The sequence below is a fragment of the Lasioglossum baleicum genome, chromosome 19, assembly GCF_051020765.1.
Source record: "Lasioglossum baleicum chromosome 19, iyLasBale1, whole genome shotgun sequence".
Taxonomy (NCBI): Eukaryota; Metazoa; Arthropoda; class Insecta; order Hymenoptera; family Halictidae; genus Lasioglossum; species Lasioglossum baleicum.
This window is the reverse complement of record NC_134947.1, coordinates 1,521,967-1,538,518: the sequence shown is the minus strand read 5'-3', so window position 1 is coordinate 1,538,518 and position 16,552 is coordinate 1,521,967. Positions and strand designations below refer to the sequence as shown.

General features: G+C 35.1%; 1 protein-coding gene across 2 annotated transcripts; it reads right to left on the bottom strand.

The window, feature by feature from the left end:
• Positions 1 to 1,387: 1,387 nt before the first annotated feature.
• LOC143218269 (golgin subfamily A member 2) lies at positions 1,388 to 14,651 on the bottom strand. 2 transcript variants are annotated; one of them, XM_076443372.1, is made up of 12 exons: positions 14,433 to 14,651; positions 14,082 to 14,159; positions 13,561 to 14,010; positions 12,128 to 12,323; positions 11,759 to 12,063; positions 11,282 to 11,458; positions 10,974 to 11,192; positions 10,710 to 10,895; positions 10,346 to 10,597; positions 3,341 to 3,641; positions 3,061 to 3,258; positions 1,388 to 2,033 (listed from the first exon to the last, which is right to left on the bottom strand). In XM_076443372.1, exons 1-12 carry the CDS (start codon positions 14,475 to 14,477, stop codon positions 1,855 to 1,857), a joined length of 2,586 nt encoding a protein of 861 aa, XP_076299487.1. In that variant the 5' UTR covers positions 14,478 to 14,651; the 3' UTR covers positions 1,388 to 1,854. The 2 variants fall into 2 exon arrangements, with proteins under 2 accessions (XP_076299487.1, XP_076299486.1); XM_076443371.1 differs by having other exon boundaries at positions 11,759 to 12,066; positions 14,433 to 14,650.
• Positions 14,652 to 16,552: the final 1,901 nt, after the last annotated feature.

Below are 16,552 nucleotides of genomic sequence, written 5' to 3'. Positions count from 1 at the left end.
TGCACAATATCGTCCTTTAGAAGATAGTTTCAAATAGACGAATATATAAACGAAATAATTAGAAACCCATACGATTTAATTAATTTATCACACATACTTGGGTCGAATGAAATTAAAGCCAAAGCGTTGGTATAGCATCAATGTAAAAAGCTTCTTCTGAGTTCTGAGAGCAGGTACGTATATATATGTACATATATACAGGGTGAGGCGCCAGAAACAGGCCACCTGAATAACTCGGCTGCTATTGGTGTTAGGTAAATAGAAATGCATCAGATTGAACTTGCTTGGTTTCGATGTTAGTAGCTTTTTTTGTAGGTGGACGCGTAAAGGACATATGAAAGTCAACTTCATTTTGTTAAATGGAATGAGGTATTTTTTAATACATCAATCGATGCAGCTGGACATTCTTTACAAAAAAGTACTAACCTATATATGTACATAAGACGTTACACAAGTAAGTAAACGCTAACGTCAATTTCAATGTCAATTTTTCAATTTCAACTTCAATTTCAACTCTTTCATTTCAACTTCAATTTTTCTCTCTCTCTCTCTCTCTCTCAATTTCATTTCGTTAATATCAACTTCAATTTCAATATCAACCCTTCAACTTCAAATTCAACATCAACCTTTCAACTTCAATTTCAACATCAATTTCAATCCTTCAACTTCAGTTTCAACTCGCCAATTTCAATTTTTCAATTACAACGTCAATTTTTCAATTTCATTTCGTTAATTTCAACTCTTCAATTTTAATTTCAACATCAATTTTTCCATTTCAACTTCAATTTGTTAATTTCAACTCTTCAATTTCAATTTCAACATCAAGTCTTCAACTTTATTTTCAATTTCAATTTTCTCATTTCAACTTTAATTTCAACTTCAATTTTAACTCTCCCATTTCAACTTCAATTCGTTAATTTCAAATCATCAATTTCATTTTCAACAACAATTTTTCAATTTCAATTTCAACTCTTCAATTTACACTAGCAAGTAAACGCTAACGTTTCAGTACGACAGTAATGGTGTTTTAGAGTTATTTAAATTGAAATATCTCCTGAACTATACTAATTTTTCGACATACATAGGTTAGCACTTTTTTATAAAGAATATTCAGCTGTATCTATTGATGTATAATATTAAAAGATACCTCATTCCATTTAAAAAAATGAAGTTGACCTTCATATGTCCTTTACGCGTCCACCTACAAAAAAGCTAAAAAAACATTTTTTTTAGAAAGAAGACCAAGAGGGAAAGCAGCATTCATAATTGAAGAAGAAAAAGAAGTAGCGGATGATAGCGAAGACGATGGGGGATTTCCATAAAAAGTGAAGTCGTAAAAGTGTTCGTAGAGTAAGAAGAAGAAGTGTAAGAAAATAATAAAGAAGGCCACTAGAGAATACTGTATTCATTTTCTGAAGATATTAAAGACAAAGCTTGATAATTATAAAATAACATCACGAAATAACATGTACAATATCGCCCTTTAGAAGATAGTTTCAAATAGACGAATACAAACAGGATATTTTTGAAAAATGTACTTCTTTTAATCTAACCATTCTCCAAAATAGTGACTCGAAGCTATATAAATTGAATTTTCCTTTCATATGTATTAAAGATCAGGTTTGAACGTGTATTGAAAATTCACGTGTACACGTGTACTTTTAATATACGTGAAATCGAGATCTCTAATATATGTATGTATGTTTGAAAGAACAGTCATCTTTAAGGAAACATTTCTCACATCGATCATTTACAAGTTACTATTATTATATATCTTATATACAATTATATTCTACAAATCGTTGTTAATTAAAAATCTTACATATTATAAAGTATTGCATTACACCGTACTTTTTAGACTGTTATTAACTTTCCAGAACACCAAGGACACGGATGGAAATTCGGCTCGAATAAACACGAATCCTTACAATCTTTTATGTCTGTCAAAATATCCAGTAGCTCGGAAACGCTCTTGTTTTCTGTTACGGATTCCTTTGTTTTCTTTGTGGGAACAAAGTCGTCGACTCCTACTTCTAAAAAAATGTCATTATATTATGAAAAATCCATTTACGTCACACCTGGCCAACCCAAATGGACGGACCACTTTGATGACGCGTAACGTTACAGCGGGCCGCACTTTAGGTAAACATGCTTTTAACAAATGTGATACTAATACAAAATGACTAAAACGTTATTTATAACAATAACACATGCAAATTTTAATTTACATACTTAATATTTTTGTATACATACGAGAAACAAGAGTTTTAATAGAAATATTACTTTGCAACATTTACAATATTACTTTGCAATATTTACAATATTACTTTGCAATATTTTCGATATTACTTTGCAATATTTTCGATATTATTTTACAATATTTACGATATTACTTTGCAATATTTTAGATAATACTTTGCAATATTTACGATACTACTTTGCAATATTTTCGATATTACTTTGCAACATTTACAATATTACTTTGCAATATTTTCGATATTACCTTGCAATATTTACGATACTACTTTGCAATATTTTCGATATTACTTTGCAATATTTACGATATTACTTTGCAATATTTTAGATAATACTTTGCAATATTTACGATACTACTTTGCAATATTTTCGATATTACTTTGCAATATTTTCAATATTACCTTGCAATATTTACGATCTACTTTGCAATATTTTCGATATTACTTTACAATATTACTTTGCAATATTTACGATATCACTTTGCAATATTTACGATATTACTTTGCTATATTGGGCCACTTTGATGATGCGTAACGTTACAGCGGGCCGCACTTTAGGTAGACATGCTTTTAAAAAATGTGATACAAATACAAAATCAATAGAACGTTATTTATAACAATGACACATGCAAATTTTCATTTACTTAGTATTTTTGTATACATATGAGAAACAAAAGTTTTAATAGAAATATAAAATCGCCCGACGGGCCGCACAGTTTAACTTTGCGGGCCGCGTGTTGGCCAGGCCTGATTTACGTCAATAATATAGAAAACAGAAGCACTCGCAAATGCTTGGAAAGTATACCTGTTTGTGTTATGTGTTCTGTCCCATTAGAATGAATGTATTCTTTTCTAAGAAAATCGCTAACCAAAATCTTCAATTTATGAAGTTGTTCTTGTTGTTGATTTCTTTGTTCAAGCAATTGTCGAAATAGTTGTTCTTTCTCTGTTGCCCTATTTTTAAGCACTGCTCTCTGCTTCTGATACAACGTTATATATTCCCCTAGAAAAATAGTTTTAGAAATATAATATATTCATTTCCATATGAAACGCGCGCGTGAATATTTTTCTCTAGAAACGTATACCTATTGTTTCGGTTTCGCTTTGTAATTGTAACACAAGATGTTCAAGCTTTTGCTTCTCTTCTGTTAGTTCGGCCACTCGTTCCATTGTTTGCTTGAATCTTTGTTCCAATTGTTTCATAGGCTCAGACACTACTGCATCGCTTCCTTCTAATTTCTCTGAATTTATGTTTTCTATCAAATTCGAGTGATCATTGACGGTTACAGTACTCGAATCTTTTTCAGAAGAAGTACTGGTTTGATCTTTCTCTTCTATCATTTTCGTAAGATCTTTCTTCTCTTTCTCCAATTTTTCAATGATGACCTAAGAAAGGAACATATGTTTCAAATAAATCGTATTTTACACAATAATATATGCTGGATATACATATTACATATACAGGGTGTCCCACGCAACTGGAACAGGCTGTACCTCCTAAACGGTCGGTAATAGAGGAAAATGTTATAAGAAAAAGTTGAATGGCATCTCGGACGGTGCATACTACGCAACTAATTTTATGCACTTTTGTGCATTGGTGCATCAGAAAAATGCAACTGCACTTTTTTCAAATGGAAACCTACATTTTTGACTGCACCAATCGATGCAGTCTGTTGTGCTTTATATAAAAGTGCTAACATACTTATGCCCTAATCTAATTCGTTAGGAAGTTATCGAAGCTAAAAGTTCTCTGATTTATAATAGAACATAACGTAGTACTCCGGAACACTTGTCGAGACCGAAATAATTCAATGAACTTTTAGCTTCGATAACTTCTTAAGGGGCCGTCTCCTAGCAGATGACGGTCGCGCGTGAACACTCGCACACCGCTAGAGTACACTCACACACCGCTAGACCACGTATACGTACGCGAGAATTGCTAGGATCAGGGAAATGCGTTCTGATTTCTCGATAATGCAAAGACGGTGGTTTTTATTAGTCAAAATCGCTAGATAAAAGATCAATCTAGCGCGCTGTTTGCTTCAAAAGTCGTTCTTTTACGTTTCCGAGCAATGATTTTGCAATATTCGGCTGCATGTTGCCCGTCGGAGAGGCTAGTACGCCGGCGTGACTGCAGCGCCATCTGACGGGCAACATGCAGCCGAATATTGCAAAATCATTGCTCGGAAACGTAAAAGAACGACTTTTGAAGCAAACAGCGCGCTAGATTGATCTTTTATCTAGCGATTTTGACTACTAAAAACCCCCGTCTTTGCATTATCGAGAAATCAGAACGCATTTCCCTGATCCTAGCAATTCTCGCGTACGTATACGTGGTCTAGCGGTGTGTGAGTGTACTCTAGCGGTGTGTGAGTGTTCACGCGCGACCGTCATCTGCTAGGAGACGGCCCCCTTAACGAATAAGTTTAGGGCATAAGTATGTTAGTACTTTTATGTAGAGCACAACAAACTGCATCGATTGGTGCAGTCAAAAATGTAGGTTTCCATTTGAAAAAAAGTGCAGTTGCATTTTTCTGATGCACCGATGCACAAAAGTGCATAAAATTAGTTGCGTAGTATGCACCGTCCGATGCCATTCAACTTTTTCTTATAACATTTTCCTCTATTCCCGACCGTTTAGGAGATACAGCCTGTTCCAGTTGCGTGGGACACCCTGTATACAGAGTGTTCAATTGAAAACTTTATCAGGGGATATAAATGGGGAAGGTGCAGGTAGGTGAAACAAGAGTGGGGAAGGAGAAATTTTGGACACTAGGGTATGCGGATGATGTGGTAATGATTGCGGAGAAAGGTGAAGATATGAAGCTGATGTTAAGAAGGCTGAAGATATATGTACCTAGGAAGGAAAAAACTAGAACTAAATGCAGAAAAATCAATGATGACAGTATTCGGTAATGATAGGGAGAGGAAGAGGAAGAGGAAGAGAGGAAGAGGGAGCGGAAATGGGGGGAAGAAAAAATTGAGGAAGTGCAAGAATTTAAGCATTTAGGGTAAAACTACAGAGGAATGGAGACATAACGGGTCATGTTAAAGAAAGAGCGAAAGTAGGAAATATGGTACTAGGGAAAGTATGGGGTGTAGGAGAAAGATTATCGAGAGAGGGATGAATTTAAGAAAAGAATGATTTCGTTTGACTGTCTAATAGGAGGGATAACGATGTATGGGACAGAAATATTTGGGTGGAAGGAAAGGGAGGAACTGGAAAGAGTGCAAACGAAATATACAGCAAATGGTATCTGAAACTGGATAGAACAACGCCTGATTACATGGTACTGGGGGAAACCATGAGAGAAAAGGTAAGAATTAGAACAGGAGAGAAAGCGTTAAGATTTGAGGAAAGAGCGGAGAGATCGGAGGGAAGAGTTTTGGTAAAGGAATGCCTGAGGGAAATGGAAAAGGTGGGGGAGATAAGAAGAAATAGCAAAGAGAGGACGGAGTACCTGAACAACAAGGGATACAGTCAAGCGGAAATAGAAAAAGGAAGAAGGGAAGGAAAAGAAACTGGGTCATTCCATGCCGAATCGATCACTTTTTGCAGACACCATCGCCGATTTTGTTCTAACTGAAATATGTTGTAGTCCATGCGAAATTAGGGGGGGGTTTAAGTCATCATTTTGCCGGTTTCGAATTTTTTTAGGAATGGCAGACCTTCAAAGTTTTCAATTTTTGCCCATTTCGACGAAAACGGGCCTCACTTACGAATTTTTATCTCAAGAACGGTTTGTCCGATTGAGCTAAATTTTTTTTTGTTTTATTCGGAAAGGATTGGGCTATTACAAAATAATTTTTTCAACCTCGACAATCAACTTTATAATGTCGAAAAATTTAAACAAATTCTTCTTTTGCGTTTTTTTCGATGATGGGGCGGAATGATTTAAATTTTGAAAAAATATGGTTATATTCCTTGAAGTTTCCCCTTTAAAATGAGCCCTTGAACAAGATGGTATCTTTAAAATTGGCGTCACAATGAGCTGGTAAAGGAGGCCGTGTACCTCCGTTTCAGGTAGAGGCGAGTCGAGCGCACGGCTATTATGGTCCGTTGTCTATATCGCTGGTCTCAAGAAAATGCCAGCAGACTGTATACGACTAAATAACCCTATTTATACCTGGAGAACAATATTAGTAACCATTCTTGGCCAACAACACCTTTTTAATCATGACTTCATTTATAGATATTAGTTTTTATACGAATTTCATATGTTCTACAAAAAAGGTGTCGTTGCTCAATGGAAGCCACGTGAAGGTGGTGGTTTTCTTCCCTCGGGGAGGGATAGGGAGAGTTTATGATATGAAATATGGATAGGATCATTGTGTGGGATAGACTTAAGGATTAAGGATATGGAAAAAATGTAAGAAAAACTATTTCGTCACACTAAAAACAGAGCCATCGTCATCGCACGAGCAAGTTTTGCATAGCAGTTCTTTATTCGATAATGGGGTTAGCTATGGAAACTTCTATTTAGTGGTAATGTTGTTGCAAAGCGAGCTTGTAAAAAATCAGCATGTTTGTTATTGTAACCAAGATTGTTTACTAATATTGTTCCCCAGGTATAAATGGGGTTATTTAGTCGTATACAGTCTGCTGGCATTTTCTTGAGACCAGCGATATAGACAACGGACCATAATAGCCGTGCGCTCGACTCGCCTCTACCTGAAACGGAGGTACACGGCCTCCTTTACCAGCTCATTGTGACGCCAATTTTAAAGATACCATCTTGTTCAAGGGCTCATTTTAAAGGGGAAACTTCAAGGAATATAACCATATTTTTTCAAAATTTAAATCATTCCGCCCCATCATCGAAAAAAACGCAAAAGAAGAATTTGTTTAAATTTTTCGACATTATAAAGTTGATTGTCGAGGTTGAAAAAATTATTTTGTAATAGCCCAATCCTTTCCGAATAAAACAAAAAAAAATTTAGCTCAATCGGACAAACCGTTCTCGAGATAAAAATTCGTAAGTGAGGCCCGTTTTCGTCGAAATGGGCAAAAATTGAAAACTTTGAAGGTCTGCCATTTCTAAAAAAAATTCGAAACCGGCAAAATGATGACTTAAACCCCCCCCCCTAATTTCGCATGGACTACAACATATTTCAGTTAGAACAAAATCGGCGATGGTGCCTGCAAAAAGTGATCGATTCGGCATGGAATGACCCACTATGAAAATGTGATCGAGACTCTGGAGAGGAGGGATAGGCAAACTCAGGAACAGTGGCAATATAGTAAAAAAACATACGCATGGAAAAGCACGCGCGGTGGTAGTGAAACTTGTTGCAGTCTAGTAATGTTTAGAAGTAAATTAAGATTGGAAATGGTAAATAATCCTAATGAAGCGACAACAAGATCAGGAACAACTCTCGATGCAGTATTTGCAAGACATTTAGAGAAAATTGGATCAAGAATATTTATATCATATTTTAGCTATCACAAGCCAATATTGTTTCAATGATAGAATCATAGAAAATCATAGAAATAATAATAAACGATCAAAATTTGCGACGCAAAGAAGGAGAGCATATAGGAAAGAAAGAGACATAGTTCATAGCATTTTCCATACACTCTCCTTCTTTTCTATTCGATCGATTTTCTATGATTATATCATTGAAACAATTGGTGCTTGTGATATATAGCTGAAATATGATATAAATATTCTTGATTCAATTTTGTCTAAATGTCTTGCAAATACTGCATCGAGAGTTGTTCTTGATATTGTTGTCGCTTCATTAGGTTTATTTACCATTTCCAATCTTAATTTACTTCTAAACATTACCAGACTGTAAGAAGTTTCACTTTTGCCGAGCGTGCTTTTCCACGCATATGTTTTTTTACTTACCTGACACCTGTCAAAATCTTTCAGGTTAGTTTAGAACAAAGGTTTGGATAATTGTTTATAAATCTTTCAGTCGGAACAAAATCCGATGAGAAACTGCATGTGAAAGTAGCTGGAGGTTGATTCTATGTCATCCAATTGCAAATGTTCACAAATTAACTCTGGTTAATTAGCTATTAACAATTGTTGCGCGGGCTGATTGTTTCGGAAGTTCCCATAATGCGTGAGAAAAGGAGGGTCGAACTGTGCGACAAGGACAGACATAACATAACACTTCTCCAAAATTTGTTAATAACTAACAATTTAAGCATCAAACCTGCATAAAACTGAAATGGGAATGTAGCCAAGGCTTCATTTTACATTCTACAATCTTGAAAGTTCACCATTCAAGTCCTTAAAGTTAGTAAATTAATTATGAAAATGTTATTTGTCAAACTATTCGAGGTTATTCGCGAAATTTCATCACTTCTGTAACGCTAGAAAATTGTAGCCCCCTCAGCAAAGAAGTTTCACTTGAATAATGGCATATAGGTTCTGTGATAGGTATAAATACATATATGAAGTAAGGGTACCTATAAGTATCTAGAGGAGGAAGGAGATGTGTAAATACGGAAGAAGGGAACAAATATTGGAGAAAGGGGGAAGAGAGAATGTGCATGCTATGAGAGAGAGACTCGGAGAGACACCTGGGGGAAAGCTAATACATCTGGCAGTGGACTGTGATGAAGGTGTAGAAAGAATAAATGAGTATCGAAAAGATAGTAGAAGATAAAAGAGTGCAAGAAAAATAGTAGACTGGCTTGGGAGTATCGAGAGAAAAAGGAAAGAAATAACCAAATAGTCCAGTCAATGAATGGTCATAAGGGGGGTGTAGAGGGAAATGGAAGGAACACAATTTTTAACTTTGGGACTTTGTTTGGACTAGTTAGGAGGTAAACATACTAAAAGTCCTCCTAGGAGGTGAGCGGGGTGCAGGGGGACAAGTAGAAGGTCCCCTTTTTCGGTTTACCGCTTATATCTCGGAAACTATGTGTCCTAGCGATAAGACCATTCTATACAAAATTAAAGCTGACGGTATGTGCCATAAGATTGATTCGATTCAGTTTTTCGCTACCTCCATAGTTTCCGAGATATCCGCGCTCAAATTTCACTAATTGTGCTGAAGAGTTCTTTTTCACAATTAGTGAACGTTGTGCGCAGATATCTCGGAAACTATGCGTACTAGCGATAAGACCATTCTATACAAAATTGAAGCTGACAATATGTGCCATAAGATTGATTCCATTCAGTTCTTCGCTATCTCGCATAGTTTCCGAGATATCCGCGCTCAAACTTCTCTAGTTGTGAAAAAGAAATTTTTGCCTCACGTTTTTTGTCTTATTTGACTAGCTAACTCTTCAGCACAATTAACTGAAAAACAAAAAACTGAATCAAATCAATCTTGTGGCACATTTTGTCAACTTTAATTTTGTATAGAATGGTCTTATCGCTAGGACGCGTACTTTCCGAGATATAAGCGGAAAACCGAAAAAGGGGACTTTCTTTGTGCCCCCTTGCACTCCGCTCACCTCCTAATAGGAGTGGGGACTTGTAGTATGTTTACCTCCTAACTAGTCCAAACAAAGACCCAAAGTTAAAAATTGTGTTCCTTCCATTTCCCTCTACAACTTTTCGTTGACTGGACTAAAAAGGAGAGAGGGCGAGGGGCAATATTTGATGTAAGGGTGTAGGGTATGGCATGGGATACGTAAACCAAACATTGTAAACCAAGTCGAATTTCTTGGCCGCGAGGCTGAAATAAATGAATACTACTACTACTACTACTACAGCTTGACAAATGTAGCTGTGCGGGTGACTAAATTCAGGGGGATGCGCATAAGAAAACAAAGACCGCACTCGACGAGAGAAGGATGCAACATTTGAACGGTAAAGTACTTACACACCTCGTCAAAAGTGCGTACTGTCCATTATTTCTTACAGCAGTAAACATACAAAACAACTGTTTATATGTTTGTGTGAATACACTTGTGTCACTATACTTTTAAACTGAACTGTCGCAACGTGAATCGTGTGACAGGTGACGTATCGTTGTGAAGTTCGCCTATTTGCCACTGCGCAGCGGGGAACATTTCCCCTTGCGGGGGACATTCAGCCGCACAGCTACATTTGTCAAGCTGTACTACTACTACTACTACTACTACTACAACATATATTATTATAGATAATATTACGATTATTTACCAAAGCATTTTGAAGTTCTCGTTGGAAAACATCAACATGATGAGACTGTGCTTGATAGTGCTGCATTTGATCAGCTATCTGAGCACTCTGAAGTCTTTCCTTCTCAAGTTCTTCAAGCACAGATTCTTTTTCCTTTAATTTCTCTTTCATTTGGTCTAATTCAGTTTCAACATTATTCAACTGGGCATTCAACTTTCGTCCAATGGAACGCTCTGCTTGAAGTTGTTCCGTCAAGTCCAACTTTGCATTACTCTTAAAAATTCAAGTTAGAATTTTCTATAATTTGTATTCGTTTTTTTTTCTTTGTTTTTTAATAAATTTGCAAACTCAATTTGACTTGGTTCAATTACGAAAATAGACTTACCAGGGAAACAAAAGCATTCTCCATGTCAATCAGTTGTTCTTTCAACTGTCGATTCTGATGAAGTGCCCTGGATGCTCCTAACTGTTCACTCTCGAGAGCACTAGCTAATTTTGTTACTTCAGCCTCGTTGGTACCTGTTTCGCGTAAGTCGTTTATATCTTTTGTTAAAATCTCGATTTGCGAGTCCTGAATAGAAAATAGTCTTAATTAAACCTCTATAACAAGCTTAACTTTATTGCAATATCTATAAGCATGCCTGTATACCTTCTCGGCAAGTGTAATGTGTAGTCTTTCTTGCTCCAGAGTAAGCTCGTCTATACTTTTTAATAAATTATTCATTTCATTTTGACGATCTTGTAAAGGCAATAGATTTTCTAATTTTTCTCTTTCTTTTTGCAATTGCTGCTCAAGTTCTGACAACCTTTCTACATAGCTCTGTTCTCTCGATTGTAAATTTTCTATAGTCTTATTTTGTTTCTGAATCTGTAAATAATTTATTAATACGCGATACACACTTATATACAATAGATACGTCATTAATTAAATTTATTATATATTAAAATAGAACACACCTCTTCCAATAGCTTCGATTGTTGCATATCCAACTGTTTAACATAATTCTGGTACTGTTTATTGGCTTCGTCTTTTTCAGTACTAACAACGTTTAAAGATTCTTTGACATGCGCAAGTTCTTGTTCTAAAACGTTTGCCGCGTACTTTTCTTCTTCCGTGGGTGTAGCACTTTTCATCTTCAAAAAAAAAGTAGAAACATAATTTTTAATTCGGTTCTATTAACGATGGTACAATACAGCAATAACAATAGATCAGTGGTCCCCAACCCCCAGTCCGTGGATCAAATGGTACCGGTCCGCCCAAGGAACATTAAATACAATTAAATTAAAATTATTAAATCAGAACAATTTGAAATATAAACAATCAACGTCCCTCCCCCCTCCCCTTCAGCGGGCCGCGGTAAAATTATCAAACGTTGACCGGTCCGCGACGATAAAAAGGTTGGGGAGCACTGCAATAGATGTATATTTGATTACCTGTTGTATTCTAAGCTCACTCAATGAGAGCAATGCCGTTTTTTCATTAAGTTCTTGTTGAATAGCTATTAATTCTGTTTTCTTTAGATTGAATTTCTGTTTCAATTCAGATGCCTCTAAATTTAAATCTTCTTTTTCTTTCTTCAATTCCAAAAATTTATTTTCCAAAGATTCTCGTTCATTTTGCAAATGATGATAATTTTTCTTTAACTCTTCGTTAGCAGTTTTTAAACCAATTGTTTCTTTCTCCAATTCAATTGTATGCACTTGGGAAGTTTTTAACTTTCCTGTCAATTCTTCTATCTCTTCTGAAAAATATTATCTTTTTATAAATTTTCAAATACATTTGTTACAAAAAAAAAAACAAACCTGTGCTTTGTCTAACGCTCTGCTGAGCTTGGCTAAGAGCAGCAGTGAGCTCTGCCTTTTCTGCTATTAAGATCCCAGTTGTTTGAGTATGAATTTGTAACTGTTCTTTCAAAGGATTCAGTTCGCGTGCTAATTGCACTTGGAATTCCATTTCTTTTTTTGCTAATTTCGCTTCCAATTCTTTAATTTTGCTGTGCTAATTGATCAACAAATTTTGTAAATATCATAAGATCTAATGTTTAGATTAGTTAGACTGTAATACAACAATTTTCACACATGTACACACAGTGGCTCCCACTAATATTCGGACACTCTTAAGAAGACCATAACTTTTTTAATATTGGATCGAACGATTTGAACTTTTTTCAGAAGTAAGAACAATTGGTTTGCTACACGATGTGAAAAAATTTTTGAAAAAAATTGCTAGTTGTCGGAATTGCAGAGAAAATACTAAAAGTTATATTTTGCAATTTATTTATGTGGGCTTATCAAATTAAACATATTTTGAAAATATCGCAAAAATCGGTCGACATTGCAATGAGCTGCAAACGTTTAAAGATGGTAAAAATTGCAGATTTTCACCATTTTCGGCCACTAAATGCAGAAAATCTAAGGATTCTTACATCTTCCAATGCCTGTCGTTTTATCCCGCATCAACCGATTTCGATAAAACTTTCACAGTGCATATAATTGATACAGATCTACAAAACGTGTTTTTAAAATTTTCAATATATGCTCACATAAAAAGGTTGTAAAATGCAACTTCCAGTATTTTTTAAAATTTCTAGTAAATTAATTGTTCTAGCTTCCCAAAAGAGTTCAAATCGTATAGTCGAATGTTAAAAAAGTTATCGATTTTTTAGATCGTTCGAATATTAATGAGAGTCACTGTATTAGAGATCACGAGTTTGAACGTGTATTGAAAATTCACGTGTACACGTGTAACGAATATATGCATACGTGTTTGAGTTCGTGTAATGTTTAATACACGTGTACACGTGCATTTCGATACATGGATACACGTATATTTCACCCAGGTAGTACACAGAAACAGATGCCTTACAGACGTCTACAAGACGCCTCTTTGAAGACGTCATTTTTATGGCAGAGATGAGATGTCTAAAAGGAGTTTTCCTTCAGTCGTAAAAACAATGTCTCCGAAGAGGCGTTTTTTGTTACGTAGGACGTACAGACGTAAAAACAACGTTGGGTAAAATATACGTGTACCCGTGTAGTAAACAATACACGAACTTCAATACGAACATCCGAACTACACGTGTACACGTGTATTTCAAGTACTTCCCACACTTCCTCCTTGAATTCCATCTTGGGGAGGAGTCAGTGTGTAAATGCATTTTTTCTCTATCGCCTTATAAATTAAAAAGAAAAGAAAAGGTACACGTGAAATCGAATTCTCTACACTGTATACTTACAGAATTACTAAGCTCTATGTATAATTCATTATCAATTTTTTTCTGCTCTTCTAAACACGAACTTAAAAACTGATTACGGCACATCAAATCACAATCCAAAGTTGTTTCGGAGTGTTCAGAATCATTTGTTAGAACTTCTGCTACTGCGGATGCCATTTCCAACAGATGCTCTTTTTGCACTTTAGGAAAATCACTTAATTCCACTTGGTTCTCGACCCCTGAATTTAAGTTAACTTGTGGTGTTCCTTGCATAGGTTTAGCAGTCTCCTTTCCCTTGCTATGCGAACCTTCATGGTTCATGGTATTTTCTGTATGTACTATTGTATCTATAGATGGTGTTTCATTTCTTTGAAAATTTTCATCGGAAACAGATTTACCATTCGCGCAAGTTTCCAATGTAGATATCGTACCAAGCTTGGAATCTGATATATTAGTTTCCACATTCTGACTCTGCGAATTAATTAAAAGTATGGTTCAACTTCTTTTTGCAATTACTAATTACATCTATAGCTTATATTTACCTGCAAGAGATCCATAGAATGATGTTTCCGTTTTACAGAACCATCCTGCTTCATTTTGTTCTCTTGAAATTCTCTGAGCTATAAATAACAAAAAGATTTATAAAAAGTTCATAACAAACAAGCACATATGTAGTTCTAACCGACAAGTGAACGGAACAAATATTTGACAGTTCAAAAAAAAATTAACCTAAAAGTATTTAATATTTGGAAATGTTAAAACATTTTAAGCCACACGTAAAAATTTGTTCTCTCTCTACAACGAATGTACGAACGCTTTTAAAAAATGCTTTTGAAATAATATCTGATTAGAAGTAGTAATTTTCGGCTGTCAGTATATCGAAAAAGCATTACCTTTTTCTTGGCAGCCACTAATTTTTCAGTTTTACTTAAATTCATTTTGAAATATAACACAAAAACTCTGACAGTTGAGTCACTCGATTATATTTTAGAACAAGTATTTACATCATCGTTATTAAAAATATTGTATTATTTAAAATCGAGGTTATCTCATGCCTAATCAGTTCTTCCTCTCCATTAGTAAAACCTGGTAAAACCAGGGGGTGCAACGTGCAAGCTGCCGTGTTAAAGAAGTGGCCAGTATTTCAGCGCCACCTCAGTAGTAGGGCCGAACTAATGGCAGTATATATATAGTTACTCGAAGATATAGATACACTTGATACACAGGGGACCACCTGTAGCGGTATTTTCGAATACCTCGAAACCATTCTGCACTTCGCAATCATAACTTAAATTGTGTTTCTTTTTTTTCAATTACAGAAAGTGGACAGCGAAAGTCGACAGCGCGAACTGCATCAATTCTTTAAGTTGAAAATAAATGTAGACAATTAAAAAATGTTTTTGGTTAAACTTTTCATTAAAACTCGAAGCAATAAGTATTTACCGAACAAAACGATTATAGATGCGGGATTCGATTCGGGGCCAGAAGATTCCCAGCCGTATATATGTACTTGTTTTGTTAACGGCTACCCAACCTCTAAAAAATTATAAAAAAATTAAGAACGGTTGCTTCAATAATATCCAAGTACTGAATTCTTATAAAACTGGAGTCTCTAACACTTCAATACAAAACATGCATTTTCTTGGAATTTTTGGAGATTTTCAATTTTTTAAAACATGTTTCCGTAATCCGAAAAATCTGAAAAAATACACATTAATAATCAGGATGAGACACAACTAACGTAATAATATAAATGTGGTCAACTGAAGACTTTGATGTATGTATATACATAAAATCGGCAATTTTATGTTTTCCGATTTGTTTAAAAATCGATTTTGCAACCAAAAATTTTGAAAAAAATCTCAGTAGTGTATGCTATTCGGTAGAATATTCATGAATTTTTTCATAATTTTCTGTTGAACATGACGTGACTAAAAACAAATTTGGTTGGATACTTCTGACCATCTTTTCCGGCTATACCTTAAGAATCAACGAAAACATTATTTAAAAAATACAAAATATATTTCTTTTTACATCGTTAAAACCGATTTTTAAAAAAAAATTAGGCCTAATTTCTCTTCGATATCTCTTTTAGATCAAAAGTTATAGCAAAATGTGCGTCGCGCCACGTGCTGTGCCCGAGATTCAAATGCGCGCCGTCTCCAGATTCCGACGTTCGTTTCCTCTCCTTGCATGTGACTGAATATTCATTCAAAAATCAGTATTGTCGGTAAAAAGGAAAACTGCTACATATTTGTACAATAGAAATTTACTTTATCGACATCTGCCACATTAGTGCGATCTGCCCTTACCGACGGCGCTGCCCTGTATAACGGCATCACCGACGAGATACTATTAAAGACTGCCAGCCCCTGTGTTATTCCGCGGGACCGGTAAGTGGGCGCGGGGATAACGGGAAAGTTACAGTGATCTGATATACCACAGCGGTAAAAGTTCCACAATCGACGAGATATTCGTCAAGTTGAAGAAGAATGATATAGTAGAATGCTGACATTACCTATTCTGTAATTGCCTTATAATACTATATATAATTCTCTTATTGCATTCTTATTTTCCTTATTATCACCATTGTAATAATTGTTTACAATATAATCGATAGTTTATAGATGTAGGAAAAATGGAAGTAATTACTACGTAATATTCTACAAATGTATTGGAATTTAAAAGTAATTTGAACATTATTGCGTTATATATAAAATAATGATTCTTAAAAAATATTTTGTTATGTTGTGTAATGACAAAATTCAATCGTTCTTATTAAGATCCTTAGTAGGAAACAGAAAATTAATTTTTTTACTTATTTATCCCATACTTGTAATGCTCGACAGCATTATTGACTGCAATTATTAAAGTAGAGGTAGTAACAAGATAAAAGTATTAACTAATTAAACTAATTTTCGACGGCTCCTATCCATACAATGTTATTTAGAGGCAGTATTTCGTACGAAGATATCTAAAAAAATAATTCTATTTGACTCTATACGAATATTTC

Bases quoted from the DNA above. Each gene is read 5' to 3' on its own strand.
- LOC143218269 (XM_076443371.1), bottom strand. From the start codon at position 14,477: ATGAATTTAAGTAAAACTGAAAAATTAGTGGCTGCCAAGAAAAAG. The intron at 14,160-14,432 runs GTAATGCTTTTT...TGTTATTTATAG, and splicing joins TAGTGGCTGCCAAGAAAAAG to CTCAGAGAATTTCAAGAGAA. The intron at 10,598-10,709 runs GTAAGTCTATTT...TGAATTTTTAAG, and splicing joins AGAATGCTTTTGTTTCCCTG to AGTAATGCAAAGTTGGACTT.